This window comes from Lucilia cuprina, chromosome 3, assembly GCF_022045245.1.
Source record: "Lucilia cuprina isolate Lc7/37 chromosome 3, ASM2204524v1, whole genome shotgun sequence".
Taxonomy (NCBI): domain Eukaryota; kingdom Metazoa; phylum Arthropoda; class Insecta; order Diptera; family Calliphoridae; genus Lucilia; species Lucilia cuprina.
Genome location: NC_060951.1, coordinates 18,966,500 through 18,992,097, shown reverse-complemented (window position 1 = coordinate 18,992,097; position 25,598 = coordinate 18,966,500). Strand labels below are relative to the sequence as shown.

General features: G+C 33.8%; 1 protein-coding gene across 8 annotated transcripts in view; it reads right to left on the bottom strand.

Annotated features, from left to right (window-relative positions):
• Positions 1 to 4,822: 4,822 nt before the first annotated feature.
• LOC111683791 (frizzled-4) overlaps positions 4,823 to 25,598 on the bottom strand; it is a 40,382-nt gene continuing 19,606 nt past the window's right edge. For all 8 annotated transcript variants that reach the window (XM_046945442.1, XM_046945443.1, XM_046945445.1 and 5 more), the window contains 2 exons: positions 6,395 to 6,645; positions 4,823 to 6,333 (listed from right to left, as the gene is read on the bottom strand). In XM_046945442.1, the coding sequence (XP_046801398.1) occupies positions 5,597 to 6,333; positions 6,395 to 6,645 (988 nt within the window). In that variant the 3' untranslated portion in view covers positions 4,823 to 5,596. The remainder of the gene's footprint in view (positions 6,334 to 6,394; positions 6,646 to 25,598) is intronic.

Genomic DNA, 25,598 nt, shown 5'->3' with positions numbered 1-25,598 from the left:
ATGTTCACTTTACATTTTTATAATAAACTTGTGTAATTATTAGATTGAAATAATGACCAATTAAATTAAATTTTATTCCACGAAAGATTAGTTAAACATGTAGTTAGGGAATCATTATAGGGCTATCATGCGATTCGATTTTTATTATAAGATAGTAAGGTTGGGAGGGTCAAGAGAGGGAAGAAATACCACCATCTTCTCTTGACATTAAGTTCAAACTTCTTTCATTTAAATTTTTTTGTTTTAGTTTAGTTAATATTTTGAAGCTACCTTTTTAAATGAATGTGCGGTTCTTAGCCTATCCTGAAAGAGACAAGAACACCACCCCAAACCCTGAGCACGGTCGGAATAATAGGTAGCGCAGGTCTCCTGAAGGATAGGGCACATCGCTTGAACCGTTACAGTATGTATGTATGTATGTATGTATGTATGTATGTATGTATGTATGTATGTATGTATGTATGTATGTATGTCAAAATTCCAACCAAATCCAAAACAGGAGAAATCAAATTCGTTAAGCCAAAATCCATGTTGTTGTTGTTGTTGTAACAGCTTAAACTATACAATTTTAAACCGGGGGTTCTGTATTTAGGTCCAAGCCAAGAAATTGGGCTACTTCAATGGGGTTAGTCCATAAATCCATTGGGCTAATTGAAGTAGGGTGGGCTGGACAGTTGAATATGTGGTGGGTATCATGGGGACCCTGCCCACAAGATGGGCATATATTGGGCACGGTCTATGCGGGACCAGTAGGCGTTGAGCCTGTTGCTCCATCCCGATCTCAGTTGTGCCAGAGCAACTCTTGTTTTCCGCGGCAGGTTCTTCTCTATTTCTGTTATGGGCGGTGGGCGACCTCCAAGAACGACATTCATGCGGTAACCTGAAACCGCGGTATTGATGGCGTCTCTATGAATGTCGTTCAAAGCTGCTGTATACGAAATCCGATCTAAGGGATCCTGAACATATCTTCGTATGCTTTGTTTCCTCATGTAGATGGTGTTCTGAGGTTATTTGCATGCAGCCCGTTACAGTCCTTAAGGCGGCATTTTGGCAGCTTTGAATATTTCTCCACTGGGTATCACTCAGCGATGGAGACCACACTGGAGCAGCATAATTGACCACTGACCGGCCAATTGTTTTATAGGTAGCCAACAAGGTTACTTTGTCCATCCCCCAGGTGCTGCCGCCTAGCGCTTTGAGGACCTTGTTTCTACTTCGCAATTTGTGCGTAATTGCAGTGGCATGAGCTCAGGAAGTAAACAGGCTGTCAAAGGTGACCCCCAAAATCTTTGAGTGGTTCACAGTCGGAATTTGGTTTCCATCGACTACGACGCCTAGGTTCAAGTTTAACTCCTTCGTCCAGGTGGTGAAAAGTGTAGCTGAATATTTCGCTGGTGATAGTTTCAGGTTATGTCCAGTGAAGAAGCAACCTCAGCAACAACTACAACAAAATCCACGTAGTCTCTCTAGGTGAAGGAAGCATTCAGGAAACAAAAATATAGACTTATTTAGAAAAGTCTTTTAAAACAAAAGTTCATTGTTTAGACAACTCCATAGAAACTGATGACATTAAAAAGGCGCTAGAGTCTGAAGATTATGAAGTTAAGTCCATTCACAATATATTTAACAAGGACAAAGTCCCTTAACCAATGTTAAGAGTTGAAATTACTTTCAACTTTTCACAATTGATGAAAATGGGTGATACTCATTTAATATACAGTTTAAGTATCTTCCCATTAAGCGCAGAGGTCCTCCTCTGTGGTCAAATTCACACTGCTCACTATCGCGGATGTCCAGTATATCTGCACATGCAAAATCAAATATGGCCAAAAGATATGCTCAATATTAAGCTTCTAACTTCGTAAGCCTTCCTAATACTTCTGGTGCTCAATATCACAATAAAAGCAATAACAATTAATCGTATGCCCATACAACAAAAGATGATTCCGAAATCTTACAAATAAGATTATTGAGAATCTAATTTAAACCTTGAACAGTTTCATAGCAAATATGAAAAATAATGTTCAACAATTAATGCATCCTGCTAAATAAAAATTTTATTTTCTAAGAATTTGTTTTTGGAATGCTAACGGTCTTAGCCAACACAAGAGAGAAGTAGAACAATTCCTGCTAATTCAAGAAATTTACGTACTTCTCGTTTCTGAAACACACTTTACACTAAAAAATTGATTCAGAAACGATTACAATGCCTTCGATACAAAATATCAAAGTGGAACAGCCATTTTAGTGAGAAAAAAATATTAGACATTTCCCAATGCCAGAATACCTGATAGTAGAGTTAGAATATCTTCAATATATTGTCCTTCTAGGTATAATGTTAATCGAGAGCAGTTTCTCGATTACTTTAAAACTCCGATTACTTTAAAACTAAGATTCATAGCACCTCATTACTCCCAAAGGCAGACAATTGCTAGAAGCAATATCGCATAATATACTAGATGCCATATCTAGTGGGCAACATACCTATTAGCCTACAGACCTCAATAAGATTGCCGATCTAATTGACATTGCTGTAATCAAAAATATAAAACGAGAAATTATTTCAGTGATCTCTTCACTGGACCTCTCGTCAATTTTAACTTTATTACTTAGAAGCCAAAAAAAAAAAAAAATTGGAAAACTATTGTTCTTCTTTCTCTAACAAGAAGACGAACTGGTTAAAGTATAAAATGTATGTTAGCTCACACTAGCCACAAAACAAAACAGCCACCTTGGGAGACTACGAAATGTCCTAGGAATATTGAGTCTCTTAATTAAAGAAAAGAGAACATTCAGACGTCAATAGCAACAATCGCGATCTCCAAACATAAAGGTTAAACTTAGTCAGTGCCAAAAAAGACTTGACATTCGCCAATCACTTGGAGAATGTTTTTATTGAAAATGATACAGACTCTTCCATTAGTGCTAATATTATAAATAATGTGGGTCCACGCCCAATAAAATTCCAGTGAAGACGACAATTAAAGGCAGGAAAATCACGTGGTATGGCTAAAAATACTTTCACGATGATAAGTAACCTTTCCAATTCAGTACTAAGAATTATTTTGTTCATTTTTAACTCGATATTACGTATTGGATATTTCCCTACCTCATGGAAAGCATCCGAAATTGTTATGATACCAAAACCGGAGAAAGATGTCACTCAAGTGTCATCATACCGTCCCATAAGCCTGTTGTCTATATTCTCAAAACTTTTTGAAAAGTTATTGCTTGAAAGCCTTACACCTTAATGATAATTGCATTATTCCTGACCATCAGTTTGGTTTCAGAAGAAAGCGCAGCACTATCGAACAGATAAATCGAGTAACTACTCTTAATCGGAAGGTAACTACTCTTACAACGAAGCACCGTTAAGGTTTCCAATCTCCTGAAGGCTATGCTACCTGTTTCCGGCCGTGCTCAGAGATAATGGGCTGATTCTGCCTCCTTTGAAAATAAGAATCTGGTTCCCTACAAGAAATATTAAAATTCGGTAGGACTATCGAATACCATCAAAATAATACAAAATAAAGGAGAGATATCATTTTCAAACAAATTTTTCCGAGAGGTAAAGAAAAATCTTTACTTTGTATTACCATTAAATTTATGTGTATTAAATGTTTATTAAAAATGTATATATTTCAGGAATAAATAAAATAAATAAATAAAAATTTTTTCCTAAGAAAATTTTTTGTCTTCCAGTCAATTTTAAGAAAAATATGGGCATCAATTTAATGACTAAGACACAGCAAAAAAATTTAACTTTGTATTATTATTAAATTTATGTGTATTATTTTTTTGTTTAAAAGTAGTTTTTTAATTTCAATTTTATCAAAATAATATTTACAAATAATCATTTTATAATTTAAAATCTACATAAAAGTCCCTAGAAATATTAGTTTTATATAGTTCTTAATACTAATGGCACATTCGTATATGTATAAATATAGTATGTATAGTTTTTAATTTTTTATAAATTTTATATTAAGTACAGTTTTTTAAAATTTTTAAGGTATTATTTTAAAAGTATATTTTTATACCCTTCACCTTCGTAAGAAGGGTATATATAAGTTTGTCATTCCGTTTGTAATTCCTATAATATAATTTTCCGACCCTATAAAGTATATATATTCTGGATCCATATAGATAGCGGAGTCGATTAAGCCATGCCCGTCTGTCTGTCTGTTGAAATCAGTTTTAAGAATCGGCGAGATCCGAATCTTCAATAATTCTAATAGACATGCTTTCGAGAAGATCGCTATTTAAAATCAGCAAAATCGGTCGGTAAATAACGGAGATATGAGCAAAAATCCGAGACAACCTCTGAAAATTTCATTAAAAAAATTGTTATAAAAGCAACAACACTGTATATAGAAAAAGATGTACACGTGTGTGTGTAGATATATTTGGTTTTATTCAGCTGTGTATTTTTTTGTATGTTTGGAATCCAAACATACAAAAAATACATAGCAATAAAATATGATTTGCATTTTTTGTTAAAATAATTTTCCCTTTTGTTTTGCAAATATATTTTTTAATGAATAGAAAAAAGTATTTAAAACGTTTTCAATTATATGAGAGTAGATTGTGAGTTATTGTACAATAATTTTTATGCGAATAATGTAAGTTTGAAATTTAAAACTAACACAAATTTTTTCCAAGTGCTTTTTAAAACAATTTTTTTATGATAAACAAAAACAAAATCTACGTCTCGTCAATGTTTACCTGCAATGAATCAGAGGTCGAAGTCGACCGGCTTCGAGTCGGAGCTTAGCCGCCGAACTATATTTAGTTGCTTGAGCCGCCGGCTTAAATCGGCTTAAATCGACTCAAATTTTTTTAATGTTTTTATTAACTAGACTGTAAGATCAATTATGTTTAAAATACACTATGGTGAAGGGTATATAAGATTCTGTACAGCCGAATATAGCACTCTTACTTGTTAATATTACAATGTATATATAACTATAAAACATAAATGCTGACATTTCGCATCATGGAGTAGATACAAATGAATGGATATATTAAAAGGATTATAATCTAGGCCTTACTCCGAGATACCTAGATTATAATGATAGCGAACAATATATATTTTTAAAGTTATGGTAAGTGCTAATGTGCTATATCAATCCGTGTACCCTTCATCATCAAAAATGGTCATGTTTTAAGTTAAAGTACCTAAGACTGTAATTAATGTATACATATCATAGTTGCTCCTATGATATGTATATATCATTATTTAAAGATATCATTATTTGTTAGAAATCATCAAAATTAATAAGTGGCGGGCTGATAATGATATTTTTTCTCTTTCTTTCACAAAATCAAGTTTCCCCGTGCAGACCGGCACTAATGTGTAATAAAAATGAAGGTTTTTACTCTCACAGCAACAACGATATGTTTGTTAAAATTAAAAATACATACTTTAATTCTATTTAAATTTATCAAAAGAATTTTTGTAATAATCCATTTAGCATTTAATAAAAATATATAATTAAGATAGCAGTACATTAGTGCATATCACAGTCTTACAATGTACAATCTTATACAATACATGGTATAATTGTATGTAGTTTCAATGTAGATGTATAAAACTCTACAAAATAGTTTCATCGCTGTAGCGATGTAGTGAATTTGTGTTGCAACTAGCTGAGGAATTTATCACTAAGTGGGGATACATCACATAATTTTTTGGAATTTTAGTTCGTCCAGAGCAATAGTTGGGCAACTGATTCATTGAAATTGTATTACTTAAATGTTTTGTATGTTGGGAAGGTTTTTTTGGTTCTCGGACAGTCTGATAAGATGTGGTACTATAGGCATTATTTGAAACACGACTATTGCAATTGTGCCCAATTAATTTATGTTGAGCAGGCACAGCCTGCATATTTAATTGTTGTGTTTTTGTTGGAGGAACTTCTAACTGACGTTTATATAATGAAGAGATTTTTGGTCCCAAAATGCAAGCAGAACAAACAATACATAGCACTAATTCCATAAAAGCTCTTGTCAAAAATGGCCATTCTGGAGTTTGGCCGTAAGGTGATTCACTTAGCCATACGTCGATGTTTGCAAACTCATATATCACCGATAATAGCAGTAATGCATAAGGTAAACAATAAATAAATAAAAATACTCCGGAAATACTACATTTCGTCTGTAGTAATAATTGCAGTGATGTAGAGTTCGTATTGCGTAAAATATCCCTGTTTCGACGATAAACTAAAAATCCGGAAGCTAAATTCATTGATCCGAATATCCAATAACAAAACAATGGTGTAGCTACTAAAATCTGGAGTCCTTTATCAGATTGGTTGCCTACATAACATGCACCTATGAAAATAAATATTACAAGAGTCAAATAAGTACACTTCTTCAGATATTTATTGCTTACCTAACAACTCATCAGCATCCACCAATCGTGCAACAATCACTGCAGCTGTTTGAAACGCTGGCAAGCCCCATGCTAAAAATTTTGCCAAGTTACTGCTTGTTATACTATTATCTATTTTGCGTGATATTTTCGTAGAAACACTACTATTATTTAGAGTTGGATAAACACTTGTTCCAAGAGTCATGTGACCTAATGAGTCGGGACTTATACGACGAACATCACGATGCCATCCTAAACATAAAATTGCCCACCTGTAGTATTGGAAATATCAATTTAAAATTAAAATATGAGTAGATTATGATTTAAATTAAAATAGTACTTGAAGTCATATTTAAATTTTGTGTGAAATGATATGACATGTGTATATCAGATAAGTAAAATGTCTTAAACCTGCAAATTATATAATAAGCAAGCCAATTTTTAAAACTAATAATAAAATAAAGACACACGGATCGTTACTTGAGATTTTTTTTGGTATCCAGGGTGCAGTTACAAGGTGAAGTCATTCTACAAAAACAGTTTTTTGTTTTTAATGTAAAAAAATACGTATTGTCATTGTGCTTTTTTGTTTAACTTATAAAAAGAAAATCCCACATACCCAAAAATTCTCCACTTCAAATAAATATGTATATGAGTACAATTTTAAAAAATTATAAAAGAATTAAAAAAATTTTCCAATTTTAGTAAAATTTTAATTATTACTTATTATAATTTTAAATAGATAACATAACATAAGTTTAAATAAACAGTGTCCTAAAAATATAATTAATCCCTAGATGGATGCACATATATCAGAATATGGCAACTCTAATACGAGTACATACTTTAAAAGTTGTGTCTACCTTAAATAAAAAAAATGGTGATCAGATGTTGAATTGACTTCACCTTGTGAGTGCGCCCTGTGCAACTCTTTTGTTACGCTTTCGTATTTTCTGCACACTAGGAAACTTTTTTTGGGAAACTTTTAATTTTTGTGTGTGAGAAGAGAAAGAAATATCAACCATCTCTTTCTCCCATATACAAAAAAGTTTCTCAACAAGAGTTTCCCAGTGTGAACCAGGTCTAAAGAGTAAAGATCCTGTGCGATCACTCAAATGCATGAATCAGTGTTGACACTTGCAACATTTTGAATTTTATTTACATTTCATTTAATCCAAAAATAATAAACATTCTAAATATTTGCTTATAAAATATTAGATATACTCTAAAATACTCTAAATGTTCTGATGAATTTCAAAATTCTTCGTGTAAAATTTAAAGATTCCAGTTTTCAGATATATGATTTTTTATTTTATTCATAATTTTTGAATTTAATTAATATACGAGGTGTCGCTCCCCTCATGGGTAATCCGCCAATTTAATACCCCAAAAATGTTGCCAAATTTTAAGATTCTAACTGTATTAGTTGCCAAGATAAACGAGTTTTTGTATTTAATTTATATGGAGGTGCTCGGGGGAGTTTTCCAGTTTTTCCTACCGAGCGCGTCCCCGGGTGGCGGATAGGGGGTGGTGATGGACCATTTGTTCTCTCCCAGCTTTAATTTCACTTAAGCTGAGGGAGGGCAGATTGTCCACTTCCCCGCGGACCAAAAAACTGGAAAAATATGGAAAATAAGATAAAAGTTACGGTGCAGGGCCTAAATAACCCAGTACTGTCGGCAAGTGTTGATCTACTCGCGAGTCACGTGTCGTCATCCTGCAATCGTGAGCAAAACACTACTACGGAGGTATCTGAGGCAAGAAGTATCATTTCTCCCGTGGAGTTGACAACTGAGAATAACCCTAAGAAGAAAAAGAGCTCCCCGTCTTCTAATACACAGTCGAAGCCAAGCCATACTTCACTCAAAGGAACCTCAATTGAGAATCCTACAAGTAAGGTGACAACGCCAAGCCAGATATTCCGAAGACTAACACGTCGGCGAAATCAACCTCGAAGGTAAGGGTATCTCAAAAGAAGCCCCGAAAAAAGAGAAAGGAGAAGCTAGACGGAGGAAAAGGAAGAGAGCCATCTTAGCCAATGTTGCCAGAAGTATTCACCGGGACGATCTCTGCTATGCAGTTTATGATGCCGGTAATCCGACAGACAAAATTACAACAGACCAACAGAGCAAAATAGAAGATCTGGTCAACAATAAGCAAGCAATCGCTTCAAAGAGCAAACAACCAATAGAGAGCGTGAGTTGCGAGTTCAGCATGGGCGTAATGTTGATGAGGTTGGCATCTCACCAGTTAGCACCCAAAAGAACTTGGTGGAAAGTATCCCTCCTCCATGGGACGGCGCTAGGCTGGGACTGGCAAAGAAGAGCGAGCTTCCGGTGCTCTTAAAGTCCACTGTCTACATAAAAAGATGGGGCAGTAAACTAGCTAATGAACGTGTACTGGAAATTCTTGGAGGTCAAAATGCTGAGCTGGCCGTGGAAAAATTGGACGTCTTTTATAGGAAAGAAGAACCTGAGGGAACTTTATTTGTAATAGGTATCGACCAGAAATCTCCCGCCAAGAATAAAGGTAGGGCTTACTTCGCCTCTAAAGCTGTCATATTCAAAATTGGGAAGATGCCGATTAGAAGGGCTGTTACAACAAGCCTCGAAAAGGACACTAAAAAACTAAGACCACGGCTGATAAAGCTGAGGAGTCAAATCCTAAAATCGAGGAATTTACCATTAACTACTCACTAGAAGGAAATGTAGTTGCCCTTTCCAAAATTGGAAAGGCTCCGATTGAAAGGGCCCTGAAAACCGGCCCCGACAAGGACACTAAAACACATAAGACAGCACCCAAAGCATCATTAGCAAGTACTGGCAATGTTGAGGAGTCAAATCCTAAATGCGAGGAGAAAATCACTCACCCGCCAGAAGACAGAACAGCAGTGATCTCCAGAATTGGGAATGTGTATATTAAAAATACTGCTATTCCTATGTCTGATAAGAACATCAACAGCCATCAACAGTACCCACTGCATTTATAGCCACTTCAGACTACCCGGAGGAGTCAAATCCAAAGAGCGAGGAGGTGACCACTAACTCGCTGGAAGACAGTTTAATGGATGACCATGATTGAGGTTATCCAAATAAACCTCCACCGGAGCGAGACAGCTACCAACGCTCTGATGGCTAAAATTTAAACAGGTAAAATACATATAGCTTTAATCCAGGAACCTTGGACGATTCCCAACAAGGTTTCTGGATTAAATCACGTAAATTTCCAACTTTTCTACGCTGATACAGGGTCTCGTCCAAGAACATGTATCTTATGTCACAAGAACTTATATTTTCTTCTCTCAACAGGATTATCAACATTGGATGCAACGGTGCGTCGGATCTGATGAAACTGGTTGAAGAGGCACAAAAGAAAAATAAGAAAATTGTAATAGGTTGTGATGCCAACTAGCACCATGTAACTTGGGGTAGTACAAACGCCAATCGCAGGGGACAAGCCCTTATGGATTTCCTTAATACTAAAGACTTGATAACATTGAACTTATGTAATAAAGCTACCTTCGTCAATAGAATCAAAGAAGAAGTATAATAAGAAAACGTTCACAAGTGCCCTGGTTGAATCGTTCGAGGACAGCTGCCCTCGGCGGTAGCGGAGATCTGCCCAGGAAAAACCCTGGTTAACTGGGGAGATCCGGAACATTGGAAAGACTCTTCGCAAACTATTTAACCGGGCACGGCGTAAAAAGACCGCAGTATACTAGGATGAGTATCATAATAAACTTGGTGAATAGAAGAAAATCTTCAGAAAAGCCAAACGAGACTCCTGAAAACTTTTCTGTGAACAGGTAGATAGCGTAAATGATTATGGAAGATAAAAAATTCCTATCCAAAACTCATGTCCAACCGGAATCCATGATCGATGACACGGGCAGGAGGCTTGAGGATATGGAGGTGATAATGAAACTCCTAATGGACTCTCATTTCCCACCCGGTGTATCGAATAACATAGATGAACCGATATTGGAGGAAGGGGAGGGTAACATGGAAATATTTATTACATCTAACATGGTTAAAGGGGCAATCAAGAGCTTTGCTCCCTATAAAGCTGCAGGGCCGGATGACATTTTCACTGCACTTTTGCAGATGGAGGTGGGACTGGTTTCCGTACATCTGTCACAGATATTCACTGCATGCTTAAAATTCGCATATACCCCAGTTAAATGGCAAGATGCAAGGGTAATATTTATACCCAAACCAGGGAAAACTAGCTATCGACCGATAAGTCTTACGTCCTTCCTACTTAAAACCTTGGAACGGATAGTCGATAGCATGGTAAAAAGCAGTTTACCATACATAAACCTTAAATATAAGCAGCATGCTTATGTAAAGGGACGATCAGTGGAAACCGCTTTAATCGAAGTCGTCCACTACATAGGTGAATCTTTCGATAGCAAACTGTATACACTGGCGGTATGCATTGACATCGAAGGCGCTTTCAATAACGTGCACACTGATACCGTAACTGGATCAACTACATGCTAAGGAACAGATGGATAAGCTGCGAGATGTACGATATAGCTATAAGGTATTTCGTGGTATACCACAGGGTGTCATTTTGTCTCCTTTACTCTGGGTTACCACGATTAATAGCCTCCTAAGGACCCTAACCGAGAAATGACTTAGACCTGTCTGCTATGCAGACGATGTCGTAATACTTTTAAAGGGAAAGGATCCAAATTACTTGTGTAGAAGAGCTGTCTTTTCACAAGAAAGACAAAAATTTCTACATATACTGAACCTTGCTTCGTGGGCAAGAAGATACCGGGGACAGACAAAGTTAAGTACTTAGGTACTTAACTTTGTCCGGAAATTAAAATAAAGGATAGGATCAACAAGGCACATCGGTGCTGGGCGACATGTAGGAGAACCATAGGCATAAAATGGGGTCTTAGTCATGCTATGACAAATTGGCTTTATAAAAGTGTAATTAGACCAATTCTAGGTTATGCTTCATTAATCTGGTGGACTGCTTTGGACAAAAATTGTAATATCAAACTACTACAGGGAGTTCAGCGTACATGTTGCTTGGGTATAAGTGATGACATGTGTACTACTTCAACCAATGCTCTGGAAACGTTGCTGGATATTCTATCCATTGAAACATATATAAGATATGAGGCGGCGCTCACAGCCGAAATGCTTTTACTTTAGCCGAACTGGCCAAAATCGGTTATAGGGCACGTCATCAATGTATGCTGGACATATTGGAAGGTTATACATAGTCATCGGACGTGCCTGATTGCATACCCGACACAGAATGTGTCGGAAACTTTGAAACGCTAATCCCAGACAGAATGTCTTGGTCAAGCGGAACATTGGAGCAAATACCAGTAGGAATACGTTGCTTCACGGATGGCTCTAAATTAGGTGACAAAGTGGGCCTGGGGTTCTACATTGAAGACCCAGAAACAGAAATATACCACCGTTTACCTGAACATAACACAAGCTTCCAGGCAGAAGTAGGAGCGATAACGGAATGTGTAAATTGGGTTAGTATAAAAATGGCGCCCACAGGGCTTAATATATTTACCGACAGCCAGAAGGCAATTAGGGCGGTATCAGGTGATATAATTAAATCTAAGACCGTATTGAATTGTAAAAAAGCTTAAACTGAATACTCTCCAAGAGGTAAGGTTTACATCATATGGTTACCAGGCCACTCGGGCATAGGCGGCAACGAAAGGGCGAATGTAATAGCTTCAAAGAAAAGGGAGCTCGATGTAGTGACAAACGCAAAACCATTCGACGCAACAAAAGCTGAATTAAAAATATGGATGAGAGAAACCCATAAGGCCTCTGGAATAATGAAACGGTGGGTAGTACCACATAGATTCTATGGGGTGACCCTGATGAGAGCAAGACGAAAAATCTCCACAAAATGAGCAAGTATGAGGTTAGTATGATGGTACGTATTCCGAGTGGACACACAGGATTACGTGCACATCTACAAAATTGGACGTGCGGATACAGACGAATGTAGAGCATGTGGAGATGACAGTGAAAGTCTGGAGAACTTTCTTTGCCACTGTCAGGCATTCGTCGAAGTTAGATCCAAGTAAATTGGAAGTGATGTTATTCCGGAAATAACATTATTAACCAACACTGATTGGAAGATTCTTAGGAATTACGCCCAAGAAACTGAGTTTCTAAACATGGAAAAATAATTCATTCAGTGAACAATTTTTTTTCATAAATTGGAGCGCACAACAGGCCCGATAGTGGCCTAGTTGTATTTCTTCGGATCTGATGTAGTATACATCCCTCTATAAACCTAACCTAACCATATGGGAGGCGCCACGCCCCCAAACGCAAGTCCGCCCACTTTTTATCCTAAATAATCATATTGGCACTAAAGTGGCTCCAACAAAATTTTAAGGACTCTGTTATATTATCTCAAATATACGGATTTTATTTTTTCTTAATATAGGCGTGGCTTCTCGCCCATTCGAAATTTCAAAATAAAAAGCATCTTATTGCGTATTCCAGACATACAGGAATTCGCTGAGAAAATTTCAAGAAAATTGGTTCAGCCGTTTAGTAGTCTATAACGTTCAAACATATAAACACAAGCATGCAAACAAACACACATTCATTTTTATATATGTAGATAAATGTGCTAGTACGAATCATTGTTCAAATTGGATAACGCTTACTGCAAACAAACACACATTCATGTTTATATATGTAGATAAATGTACTAGTACGAATCGTTGTTCAAATTGGATTACGCTTACTGTGGTCGAAAAAAGCCGTTATTTTAACAGTTCCATTTTGATTTTAATTTTTAGAGGGTTAATGATTTCGGAAATTTTATAAGAAATAACTTTCCGTGGTCTCGGAAATAAGCTAATTTTTTTGTGTTTAATATAATAGTTTATAATATCAGTATAGAAAACTTTAATTTTTTAAAATCCATTAAACAAAATTTTTTAAAGTTTAAAGTACTAGCACATTTATGAATCTTTTAAAGATTAACATAATATTTGTTTGTAGTGTCCGACCGAACGTTCGGTACCGGGTTCGGTAAAAAGTGAGGTTCGGCCAATGTTCGGTGTTTGGCGACTATATATATAGGCGAAACTAATTGTCAAGGACCTAAGTCCCCTGTCAAAGACCTAACTGGTGAGAATGTATTGGTAGAAGCACAAAAATAAACACAGTTGTCCAAAAGGTACTAAATAAAAAATTTATTTTTTGGACGTTTTTCTTTGTGTGTTATTAATGAAATTTTATATGGCAGTGAATGAAAATATTATTTATTTATTTTTTTTTGAAAAGACATTTTATCTCAAAACATATTATAAACACGTCTTTTTGTTATTTTTTTTTTTTTTTGTTGAATTAAAAAAAGTATGTAAAATACTTTTTTAATTTTTAATATTAAAATGTACAGCTTTTCATTTTTCAATTTTAATTAAAATAAAATGTCAAAGAATAAAAAATATTTTTTTTCGTTTGTAAAATATAAATTATTTTCGGGTTTTTAAATAAATGAAAAGTGTTGAAAAAAAAATAATAAACATTAAATTTAAGTGATAAGAAAAACTAATAAGTCGTAATATCCTCCCAATTTTGCGAAGAAAATTTCATGTTTAGTGAGTGCGTTTAGTTCTCACAAGTTTGTTTTATTTTCTCAGAGCTCGTCTGTGTGAAGAGAATAAAAATTTTTCTTTGAAAACCCCTTCCGTTTCGCCTATATGTACTACTATATGGTTTCGACTATAAATTTGCGAATTTTGTTAAGTATTTACATATATACATATTATAGACATATATTTTTTTATTTTTTTAGAAACTGTAATTTTACTAATTCGATAAAATTCATTTTGATTTCGATACATATTTAAAACGAAATTTTGATGATGTATATGATGATGTATAACAATATTATGATAAATACAAAAATATCATGATAAAATATTTAGACGGTATTTAATCATAATATAATATTTTAAAATTGTTACAACAAGGATATGTTTAGACTACAATTATAATTTTAACCACAACCATGTTTTTTCTCTGCGTGCTCTTACCAAGAATTATATTATTGTCAATAAATAGTTCAAAAACCAAAAAAAAAAAAGTATTAAGATATATGCATTTCACAAAAATGGTTTGTTATTAGCAGGGAAACCGAAAACATGCTCTAAAAAAAGTGTTTTAAGCGGTTTATATATGCCGTAAAAAACTCAAAATATGCTCTTAAAATTTAAAATATATACTCCAAAAATAAAATTTTTTATTATTTTTTAACATTGAAAAGCTCAAAAAGACTGAAATTGTAATGAAATAACAAATGTTTAATGTCATATTCTATATCCTACAACATTTTTTTATAAATGTTTCATCTCAAAGTTTGAAGAACTAGTATAAGAGAATTCCGTTTTACGTTCAGATAACCAATAACCATTTGGTCCCCAAAAAACATATTGTATTCATAGCTTTTAAACTGACATTTTAATCGGTGTTGTCATAAATTCCAATAATTAGTTTTTTAAACTATAAAAATGGATTGGTCTCATGAAATCAAAAGTAATCGGTTTTATGTCCGATTTAAAATATAATGCTTTATTGAATAAAAAACTATAACATAACGATTTTTTTCAAAATTGTAAAATAGTCTAAAAAATTTAAAAAAAAAAATAAAAAAATAGAATTTTATTTTTTTAAGTAAAGTTTTGAAAAAAAAATTAAAAATGTATAAAAACGAAAAAAAAGCGAAAACATCAAAATATGCACTAAACGAGTAAAATATGCTCTAAAAACTCGAAAATATGCCTTAAATATGCTAAAAAGTCAAATCATGCTAAATTATGCTCTTATGGGTAAAATAAGCAAAAATATGATCTAACAAATCGATGGCAAAATTCTCAAATTGGTCTGAAACGTGTAAATATCTTATCCATGAGTCCATACGACGCACCACAAAAAACATGCATTTGCATATTTTGGTTTCCCTGGTTATTAGAAATTTATCACTCTTTGGAATTCGGAATTAGTTGATAATTGACCCATTGCTAATTAAAGACCCTCTTCAAAAAACCTTCCGGATGTTCATATTTTGGTTTTAAATATTATAAATTTGTTACTTTTTAATCATAAATGTGTTTTTCATTAAAAAAAAGTTCACCGAACTTTGAAAACCGAACAAAGTTCGGGTTCGGCCGAACTTTCAATTTTATCGAAGTTCGGGTTCGGAGTTCGGTCGGACTCTATTTATTTGTTCAAAACTAACAAAATTTTCTTGTTTTTACTTTTATGTGACTTCAGAATAACAAAATTCTTGGAGAAGTTTGTAATAAAACAAAATTTTTTTTACCAATTTTGAGTTGACCCACCCTTATAAATATATTTATTGTTAAACAAAATAATAGAAAACAAGTAAGAATTCTATATTCGGCTGTGCCGAATCTTATATACCCTTCACCATGATGTGTTAAAAACAGAATATTATTACAAAAAATCAAAAAATACCAATTGTAGCCCATTTTATACGATCTAAATTAATCCGGGCTCTACATGCTTAACTTCATATTTCTAGGTTCAATATTATAGAAATTTTAAAAAGTACCTTTTGAAGAACGAAAATGTACCAAAAAGTCCCTTTTTATAAGTTTTTACCTAGTCATGGTCCTACATGCTAAATTTCATGTTTCTAGGTTCAATATTATAGAAAATTTAAAAAGTACATTTTATAGAATGAAAAAGTACCAAAAAAGTCCCCCTTTATAGGTTCTTACCCAGTCAAGGCCCTACATGCTAATGTCATGTTTCTAGGTTCAATATTATAGAAAATTCAAAAAGTAGCTTGCAAAACGAAAAAGTCCCTTTTTATAGGTTCTTACCTAGTCAAGGTCCTACATGCTAAATTTCATGTTTCTAGGTTCAATATTATAGAAAATTCAAAAAGTACCTTTTGTATAACGAAAAAGTACCAAAAAAGTCCCCCTTTATAGGTTCTTACCCAGTCAAGGCCCTACATGCTAATTTCATGTTTCTAGATTCAATATTATAGAAAATTCAAAAAGTACCCTTTTGTAAGAACCTTTTTATAGGTTCTTATATATATACTTTATAGGGTCGGAAAATTATATTATAGAAATTACAAACGGAATGATAAACTTATATATACCCTTCTCACGAAGAAGAAGAGTATAGCAAGTAAGAGTGCTATATTCGGCTGAGCCGAATATTATATACCCTTCACCATAGTATATTTTAAACATCTTAGTTTTATAAATTTTAAATTTTTTCCCGACTACATTATTATTACACCAAAAGCTAAACAAAATGAACAACAACAACGCTAAACGAAATAAAAAACAAAATACACAAGGCATCTAAACCAACAGACATCTAAACATACATAACGAAAAACACAGAAAAACAAAAACAAAATAAACAACGCAATAAAACCAACCTACATCCAAATATACGAACAGAATTCACAAAAAGAAAACAAAAATACACAACTCAATGACGCCAACAGCATCCAAACATACAAAAAAAAAAAAACACAGTTGAATAAAACCGAAAAACATATACACACATGTGTACATCATTCTCCAATATACAGTGTTGTTGTTGGTTATTTAACAAAGCATGAAAAAACAAGTAAGAGTGCTATATTCGGCTGTGGCAAATCTTATATACACTTCACAATAGTGTATTTTAAACATATTAGTTTTTTAAATTTTTTCCCGACTATATTAATATTACGTCAAGAGCAAAACAAAATGAACAACAACGCTAAACGAAATAAAAAACAAAATACACAAGGCATCTAAACCAACAAACGTCTAAACATACATAACGAAAAACAAAAAAACAAAACATCTTAGTTTTATAAATTTTCACCTTAAAATCAGTTTTCAGAAGATCCCAGATATTTGCGAGATCCGAATTTTGAATAATTCTATTGGAAATACGATCGAATAGAACGCTATTAGTCCAATCGGTCCATAAATAACGAAGATATGAGTAAAAATCCGAAACCACCTCTGAAAATTTTATGAAAAATTTACATTTTTCGTGCATGCTTGTAAAAACAATAATAAAACAAGTAAGAGTGCTATGTATATATTATATACCCTTCACCATAGTGTATTTTAAACATCTTAGTTTTATAAATTTTAATTTTTTTCCCGACTACATTATTATTACACCAAAAGCTAAACAAAATGAACAACAACAACCCTAAACGAAATAAAAAATAAAATACAAGGCATCTAAACCAACGGACATCTAAACATACATAACGAAAAACACAAAAAAAACAAAAACAAAAAACAACGCAATAAAACGAACCTATATTCAAATATACGAATAGAATTCACAAAAACAAAATATATAACTCAATGACGCCAACAGCATTGAAACATACAAAGCAAAATACACAGTTGAATAAAACCAAATACATCTACACACACGTGTACATCTTTTTCCAATATACAGTGTTGTTGTTGTTTTTTTATACAAAGCATGAAAAAAATATGACATTTTTTGATGAAATTTTCAGAGGTTGTCTCGGATTTTTGCTCATATCTCTGTTATTTACTGACCGATTTTGCTGATTTTAAATAGCGATCTTCTCGAAAACATGTCTAACATGCCCCCGGGGGCATGTTACCTTGGCGAGACCTCCGACTTGGTGTTATTGCAATTCCGGGGAATAAAGAGGTCAATAATACCTCCAGTCTAGCCGGGACTGAAAATTGGTTACAGTCTACTGCTTGGCTTAGTCCTTGCATAGATTGCCAGAGGTCAGACCAGAGCACCGCATAATCTGGTACTATGGATGGCCAGTTGCCCACTTTAACTTTTACATTTTTCAACCAATTTTTGTGTTATTTTTGTAACGCTAATTCTGTGTACATTACGATTCTTTTACAATAAAATACAAAACAAATTATTTAATGACAAAGCTTTTGTGAAAACTGAAAAAATGCATATTTTCCCCTTGTAAATGCATCTTCAAACTTCAGAGCCGTTGCGGCACCAGTTAACGTAGTCATATAGACCTAAATTTTTGCACGACTTATTTTTATAACCCGTAGAACAATTTTATGAGGGGGACGGGCAAAATTCGAAACTTAGTTTTGTTAGAGCACTCTAATGTATACCCTTTTCACGAAGGTGAAGGCTATAAACATAGAAAAATAAATAGAAGTGTTACTGAGAGTAAGAAATATTACTCTCTTACATGTACAGGTTCTGTGTGAATTTATTACAATTGTATGAGTATTTTTATTTTTGTTTACATAAAATAACAAAAATATGAAAGTACAGAATGTATCCGAATACATCATACCCTACCACATTGCGAGTAAGTAGCAATAAGTTATTTAGTATTTTTTAATGTAGAAGTTATATTCAAGAGATTGATGTTTGCTTAATTAATGAATGTACTACTCATTATAACAATATGTAATCAAAATTTCGTATATATAAAATTTGTTGAGCCTAATTTTATAAATACCCTATTCTTGTATAGCATGTACCGCTTACAAAAAATGTTCAATAGGCTAATTTATGGACGGATTACATCATTACATCGACGAAGGTGTTACAAACTTTAAGACATAAACAAAATTCCGTTCCCATTAGTGTGGTGTAGGGTGTATTTTGACTGCATTTGGGCTGTTTTGAAATTAACAATAATCGTTCATATCAAGCGTTAATTTTAGCATTAGCACAATTCCTTTGGCAAAATAGCCCCTGCTGCTGTAATAAACACTGCTAAAAGTTATGTGGACAGTAAAAAGTCGACTGTCTCCGCTTACAAAGAGGACACTAAAGTGACGACTGTATTTATTCTCGATTACAAAGGGTACATTCGTGACGAATGACCCAAAACATACGAATTACGATCATCCAGGTAGTAAACTATTAGTGGAAATTACTGTTTTTTTTTCGTTGCATTGACTCTTTGTCGAACTGCTGGGGTACACTTGTATGCGCTAAGCACTATCAATGCATTGTTGTTGTTCTTTACTGTATTCAAGCAAGAGCAAAGCAACAACACTTTCGTATTATTTGCTGGTAAACATTGACAAAACGTAGATTTTATTTTTTTTCGTAAAAAATTGTTTTGAAAAGCACTTGAAAAAATTGGTGTGTTAGTTTTAAATTTCAAACTTACATTATTTGCATAAAAATTATTGTACGATTACTCACATTCTACTCTCATATAATTGAAAACGTTTCAGTTATTTTTTTATTCTTTAAAAAATAAATTTGCAAAAAAAGGGGAAAATTATTTTATTTTAACAAAAAATGCAAATCACATTTTTTGCGTGTACGTATATGAAATGTTTTTTCTTTTTTCCTTGTATGAATGTGTTGGTTTTTGCAACAAGAAATCTTAAATAAAACAAGCAAGAAGTTATAGTCGGGTGACGCCAACCATATAATACCCTACACCTGTATACGAATAAAATGTGATATAGTTTTCATAATAAAGCATTTAAGTTGAATTGTATCTTGCCTCAGATATACTAAAGCCATTTACTGTTTAATAAAACTGTGTATATTTAAGTAAAATTTTGATGGGGGATTTTTAGAGAGGCTAGGGTCTAATGAGGCCCTATAATTAAAAAGTTTATCAGGGTCATCAAGACTAGTATAGAACTTGGTTTTTGCAGCTTTTTGTCGAGATACGAGTATTTTAAGCAATATTATGAACTTAAAAGCCCTATTTGGCTGGTCCAATTCTATGGAGCCTAGGTGAAATAATGGACCGATGTTAACCATTTTCAATAGGCTTTGTCTACAGTGCCATAAAAGATCATGTGCCAAATTTCATTGAATTATCTCCAAAATTGCGACCTGTAGTTTGATTACAATATTTACAATCCTTTTTGGGTGGTACAGTTGTATGGGGGCTAGGTGAAATAATGGACCGATCTGAACCATTCAATTATCTTCAAAATTGCGGATTGTAGTTTGATTACAAGGACGGCCGGACAGACAGACGGACGGACATAGCTAAATCGACTCAGAAAATGATCCCCACTAAAGTGGTGTAGGGTATAAATATGTTTTTCTTTAAATGTATTGGTATTTACTCTTCCATAGCAAAGTTTTAGGCACTCCTACTGTAGACTGTATTTTAAGACACTAATGTAAATGTTGAAACTACACTATTTAATTAGAGTATTGTTGTCGGCTTTTTTGGTTAAAAAAAAAACGCGAATTTTGTATATCCCTGACGGACAGACGGACGGACATAGCTAAATCGACTCAGAAAATGATTCTAAGCCGATTGGTATACTTTAAGGTGGGTATAGGACTAATATCATTGTGCGTTACAAACATCAGCACAAACCCAATATACCCTCCCCATTAAAGTGGTGTAGGGTATAAATATGTTTTTCTTTAAATGTATTGGTATTTACTCTTCCCCAGCAGTTCGACAAAGAGTCAATGCATACGAATAATACAGTAATTTCCACTAATAGTTAACCACCTGGATGATCGTAATTCGCATGTTTTGGGTCATTCGTTACAAATGTACCCTTTGTAATCCAGAATGAAGACAGTCGTTACTTTAGTGTCCTCTTTGTAAGCGGGAGCGGAGACAGTCGACTTTCCTCAAGTAACCTAAAGATTATACTCTTAAAAGTAGTTTTTTTGTTTGTACTTCCGAAAGTAGTTATTTTACCCATATTTTGGAGAAATAATTATTACTTTCTACTAATATGCCACCATCTGGTTAACTCAATCGGGTCAATCGTCACATTATTGCCCAGAGTATTCTAAAGAGTAGACATTTGAAATTTTTAAATTTTATTTGCATTAATATCTTACCACCTGGCTGACTTCAATTCGTATGTTTTTGGTCTTTCGTTACAAATAAACTCTTTGTAAACGAGAACAAAGACAGTCGTCACTTTAGTGTCCCCTTTGTAAGCGAGAGCGGAGGCAATCGTCCCTTTACTGTCTCTTTGTAGGGTGTAGAGTGACGATTGACTTCCTCGTAGGACAAGCCCATGTTAAAATGGTCGGTCACCTGGGTAGTCAGGTGGATAGCGGCCACCACAAGTGGTAGGTTAAATGGTCGGTTCGGGACTGTCCCGTCGAACTGCTGGGTCCATAGCAAACTAATGAAAATGTTGAAAGTACACTATTTAATTAGAGTATTGTTGTCGGCTTTTTATGGTTTAAAAAACCGCGAATTTTGTATATCCCTGAATTCTTATTTTAATAAATTAATTTAATCTTTGGACAATTTGTTTTTTTTCGCTTTACAAACACTTTATGCACTTTGTAATTTAAAATAGAAATGCAAAATAAAACAAAAAATAAAAACATGTGTAGTAAATTGTTGATGAAATATAAAAAGGGAGTTGATGGAACATTTTGTTCGTAAGAAATCCACAAATGAGTTGAAATCTCCGACAGTATATTATTTCCAATATAAATTGGGTTCGACTGGACCAAATGTTAGAGTGAATCTCTTAAGGAAGAGAACTTAAACTAAATAAAAAACTGAAAAAGCATTTTTACATTAAATTTCCTTTAATATCATCAGGTCCGTTCAGGCTCAATAATTGCTGTCGCACGTTGTTATGTGTAAGTCATTATTATAGTAATTAAAAGTAATGGAGAAATTTTAGTAGACATTTAATAGTAAGTTCTATGGTAAGTACGGTGGATAAAATGTGTGAGATAATATGTACTGATTTCTGCATACACAGGAAAGTCTACGGTTGATTAGAAATAGGGAGTTAAGGAAGTACATTTCGCATACAAAGAATTTGTTGAATAAGTTATTTTATTTTTAATACTAAAAAAGTGGCAATACAAACCAGGAACTTCTGGTTTTTAGTTAAATGTTGGACTGGACCAGATGTTTTTGGGTGAATCTCTTAAGCAAGAGATTAAATACGGGTGTATTTAATTTTTGAAAAATTGTAGTATGCTGTGTTCAATGCATAAGGAAAATTACTAAAACCGACTTTACACGATCACACAAGTAATATGATCTGTCAAAATTTTGTGTATGTATGTATGTGTATGTGTGTATGTATGTTCGTAATCATTATTTTGACGATTAATTCATTAATTTCCATTTCATTTATTTCCCAAAACTTTCAATTTACATGTTCTCTTAAAACTAATAGTCATTCTACATATATTCCGACGTACTAAGTATCCTCCAATGACTTTCAACTTAAAATATAAATATTTATAGCCATTGCCAAATAATTACAACTCTATATAAATTTTACATTTAAAGTATTCAATTTTACACAGAGTTTAAATATTAGTAAATGCTTTTATATTTTTATTTTTGACTTTGTAATAAATATGCATATTTAAAAATGGTTCTGTTCAAAATATTTCTAGTATTTTTGCTAAAAATATTCACCCATACAAGCTATTGCATATTACAGCTTACAGACAAATATAAAATGTTTCCACATAAGTACATACATATTTATAATATCCACATATATTTCATATAGCTTGCCTATAATATTAAAATATTTTCCTACACAATATTGAAGCCATGCAAGCAGTAATATACGCTTGTGTAGCTCCTGAAGGTACTCATTTTTCCATCGTTGACCAAATTTATGATGGAGTGCTTTCAGTCGTTCCCAGCGATTCAATAACGACAAATTGTCAGGCGGTATACCAAAATGACTCGGAGTAAGGGCCTGCAGGTCATCTGGGTCTTCTGACTTCGGTGATATTGGTCGTGAATTTAGAACACTTTCTAATTGCGCAAGCAGAGTAGAGAACTCTTCAAAATTAAATTTATGTGCGCCTGCAATTTTCCTGAAGTGGATTTTGAAGCTTTTAACGCCAGCTTCCCATAAACCTCCCATATGCGGGGCGCTAGGTGGAATGAACTTCCACTCAAGTCCATTAATTGCATATTTATCTGTTATATCCTTGGAGGATTGTTTAAGAAATAACGAATACTCCTTTAGCAATGACTTACTAGCGCCTATGAAATTTGTACCATTGTCCGACATAACTGATTTTGGCAATCCTCGCCTAGCTATAAATCGTGCAAAAGCAGCTAGCAATGCTTCTGATGTTAAACTAGAGCATATACCGGCGAATAGAGAGGCAGATTAAAAAATCACCACTACACACACACTATTGGCATTTTTTCATTGAAATTGTACTGAAAAAAATATTTGGTTATTTTTAATTTTGAAGATTAAATTGCATTACTGTAAAATGCGAATATTTATAAACAATGTGTAATCAATGTACTTAAGAATGATAATTTCTTTACATAGAAACAACATTTCTATTTAAAATGTACAAAAAAAGTATGAAACAAGATTAACTTATTTACTTTCATTGTTATGCATTCTAGAAAATTATTTAGAGTGTACGTTGTTTTTGTAAATTATGCTCTTGCTTTTGCAAGTTGTTTTTGCTTTTTTCAAGTTGTGTTTGCAATTTCTTTAACAAAGCGACATCAACCTGCTTTGTTGAATGCTGTCAAGCAACTAAATAAAATATTTGTATTTTTGATGCTCTTGTTTAGAGGTTCGTATGCGATCGTGTTGTGTACATGTAATTTGCCGAAAATTTTCGTTGTCAGAACAATACTAGCGCCGACGTCTGAACTAGAGCAAGCTTCTAAATGAATGGCTCTTGTAGCAAAACTTACAAAGATACATGCGTAACCTTTCATATATGGTGAATTTCGCAAATTGCCAGACTTGATCTGAAATGGACCAGCAAAGTCGACACCCGTATGTGAGAACGGTAATGAGAGAGTGGATCTCTCTTTTGGCAGTGCAGCCATTATTTGCGATTTCACTTGTTGTTTGTAACGAACACAGGTTAGACAATGATGAACGCATTTCTTGACTGTTCTTTTTAAACCAGGAATATAGAACTGGCTTCTTACTGCGCTCATCATAAGGGTTATGTCAGCATGGATTAGAGTTTTGTGGACAAACTCCAGAAAAATTTTGCAAAATTGAGAAGAGTTAGGGATAATTATGGGAAATTGCTCATCGTACGTAAGCGGGGCATTAGCTAATTTACCATTAACCCGCATAAGACCTTGAGGGTCGAGAAATGGATTTAGAGTAAACAGAGAGCTTTTTCTTGAAATATGCTTAGAAACCGAAAGATTCTTTAAATCTTCAGAATAATGAAACTTCTGCGTTAGTCTAATATATACAATTTTTGCGTTATTAAGCTCTTCGTGAGAGAGCGTTAAACTTTCAAACTTAGTTTTCTGTAATCTTTTATTAGTAGAACGTATGAACCTATAAATATATGCTATTACGGCGAGGGCTCGCCGATATGAAGAAAATCTTTGTATTATATTGAGTTCATCTGTAACGGAACAGTGAACTTCAACTTTCCTTTGTTCCATAAGAGCTATGACAGGTGGGTTAGATTTAGGCCAATTGTCTTGGGAGTCAAGTAGCCACATTGGTCCATACCACCATAAAGGATTTTCTTTAAGATATTGTGGTTTACAACCTCGTGTTCCAAGATATACTGGATTTTCATGGGTTAAAACGTGGTTCCATTAGCATTACCAACATTTTCAATGATTTGAGATGTTCTATTGCCAACATATGTTTTCCAAACTGATGGATGCTTTAGTAACCATGCTAATACTATAGTGGAATCTGACCACAGGAAAAGTTGAGCACTTTTAAATGAATTGTTAGTTAGAGTTTGTTTAATTAGTTTCGAGATCAGTAATGCCCCACATAACTCTAACCGAGGAAGACTTACACGTTGCAACGGCGCAACTTTGCTTTTCGCTACTAGCAGATTAGAATGTCTGCCAGACAAATCTTCCACTCGAATGTATATTGTTGCACAATAGGCCTGTTCAGATGCATCACAGAAACCATGGATCTGGATTTTGCTATCTGGATGGAAATGGATCCATCTGGGGATTTGAATGGATCTTATGTGTATAAAATCTTCTAAGAAAATGTTCCACCTTGAAAGAGTCTGAGGTTTCACATCTTCATCCCATTCGACCCCATCTTGCCACAATTCCTGTAGAAGGATCTTTGCTTGAACAATAATGGGCGTTAGCCACCCTGCGGGGTCAAACAATTTGTTTCTTTTTGTTACTTTTGATGCGAAATCGAGAATTTCGACTTTATAAGTGAAGGAATCACTGTATGCATTCCACTGAATACCTAACGTTTTCGTAGAGCTCGAATCGTAAAGTTTTAAGAAGTCTGCACTTAAAATAT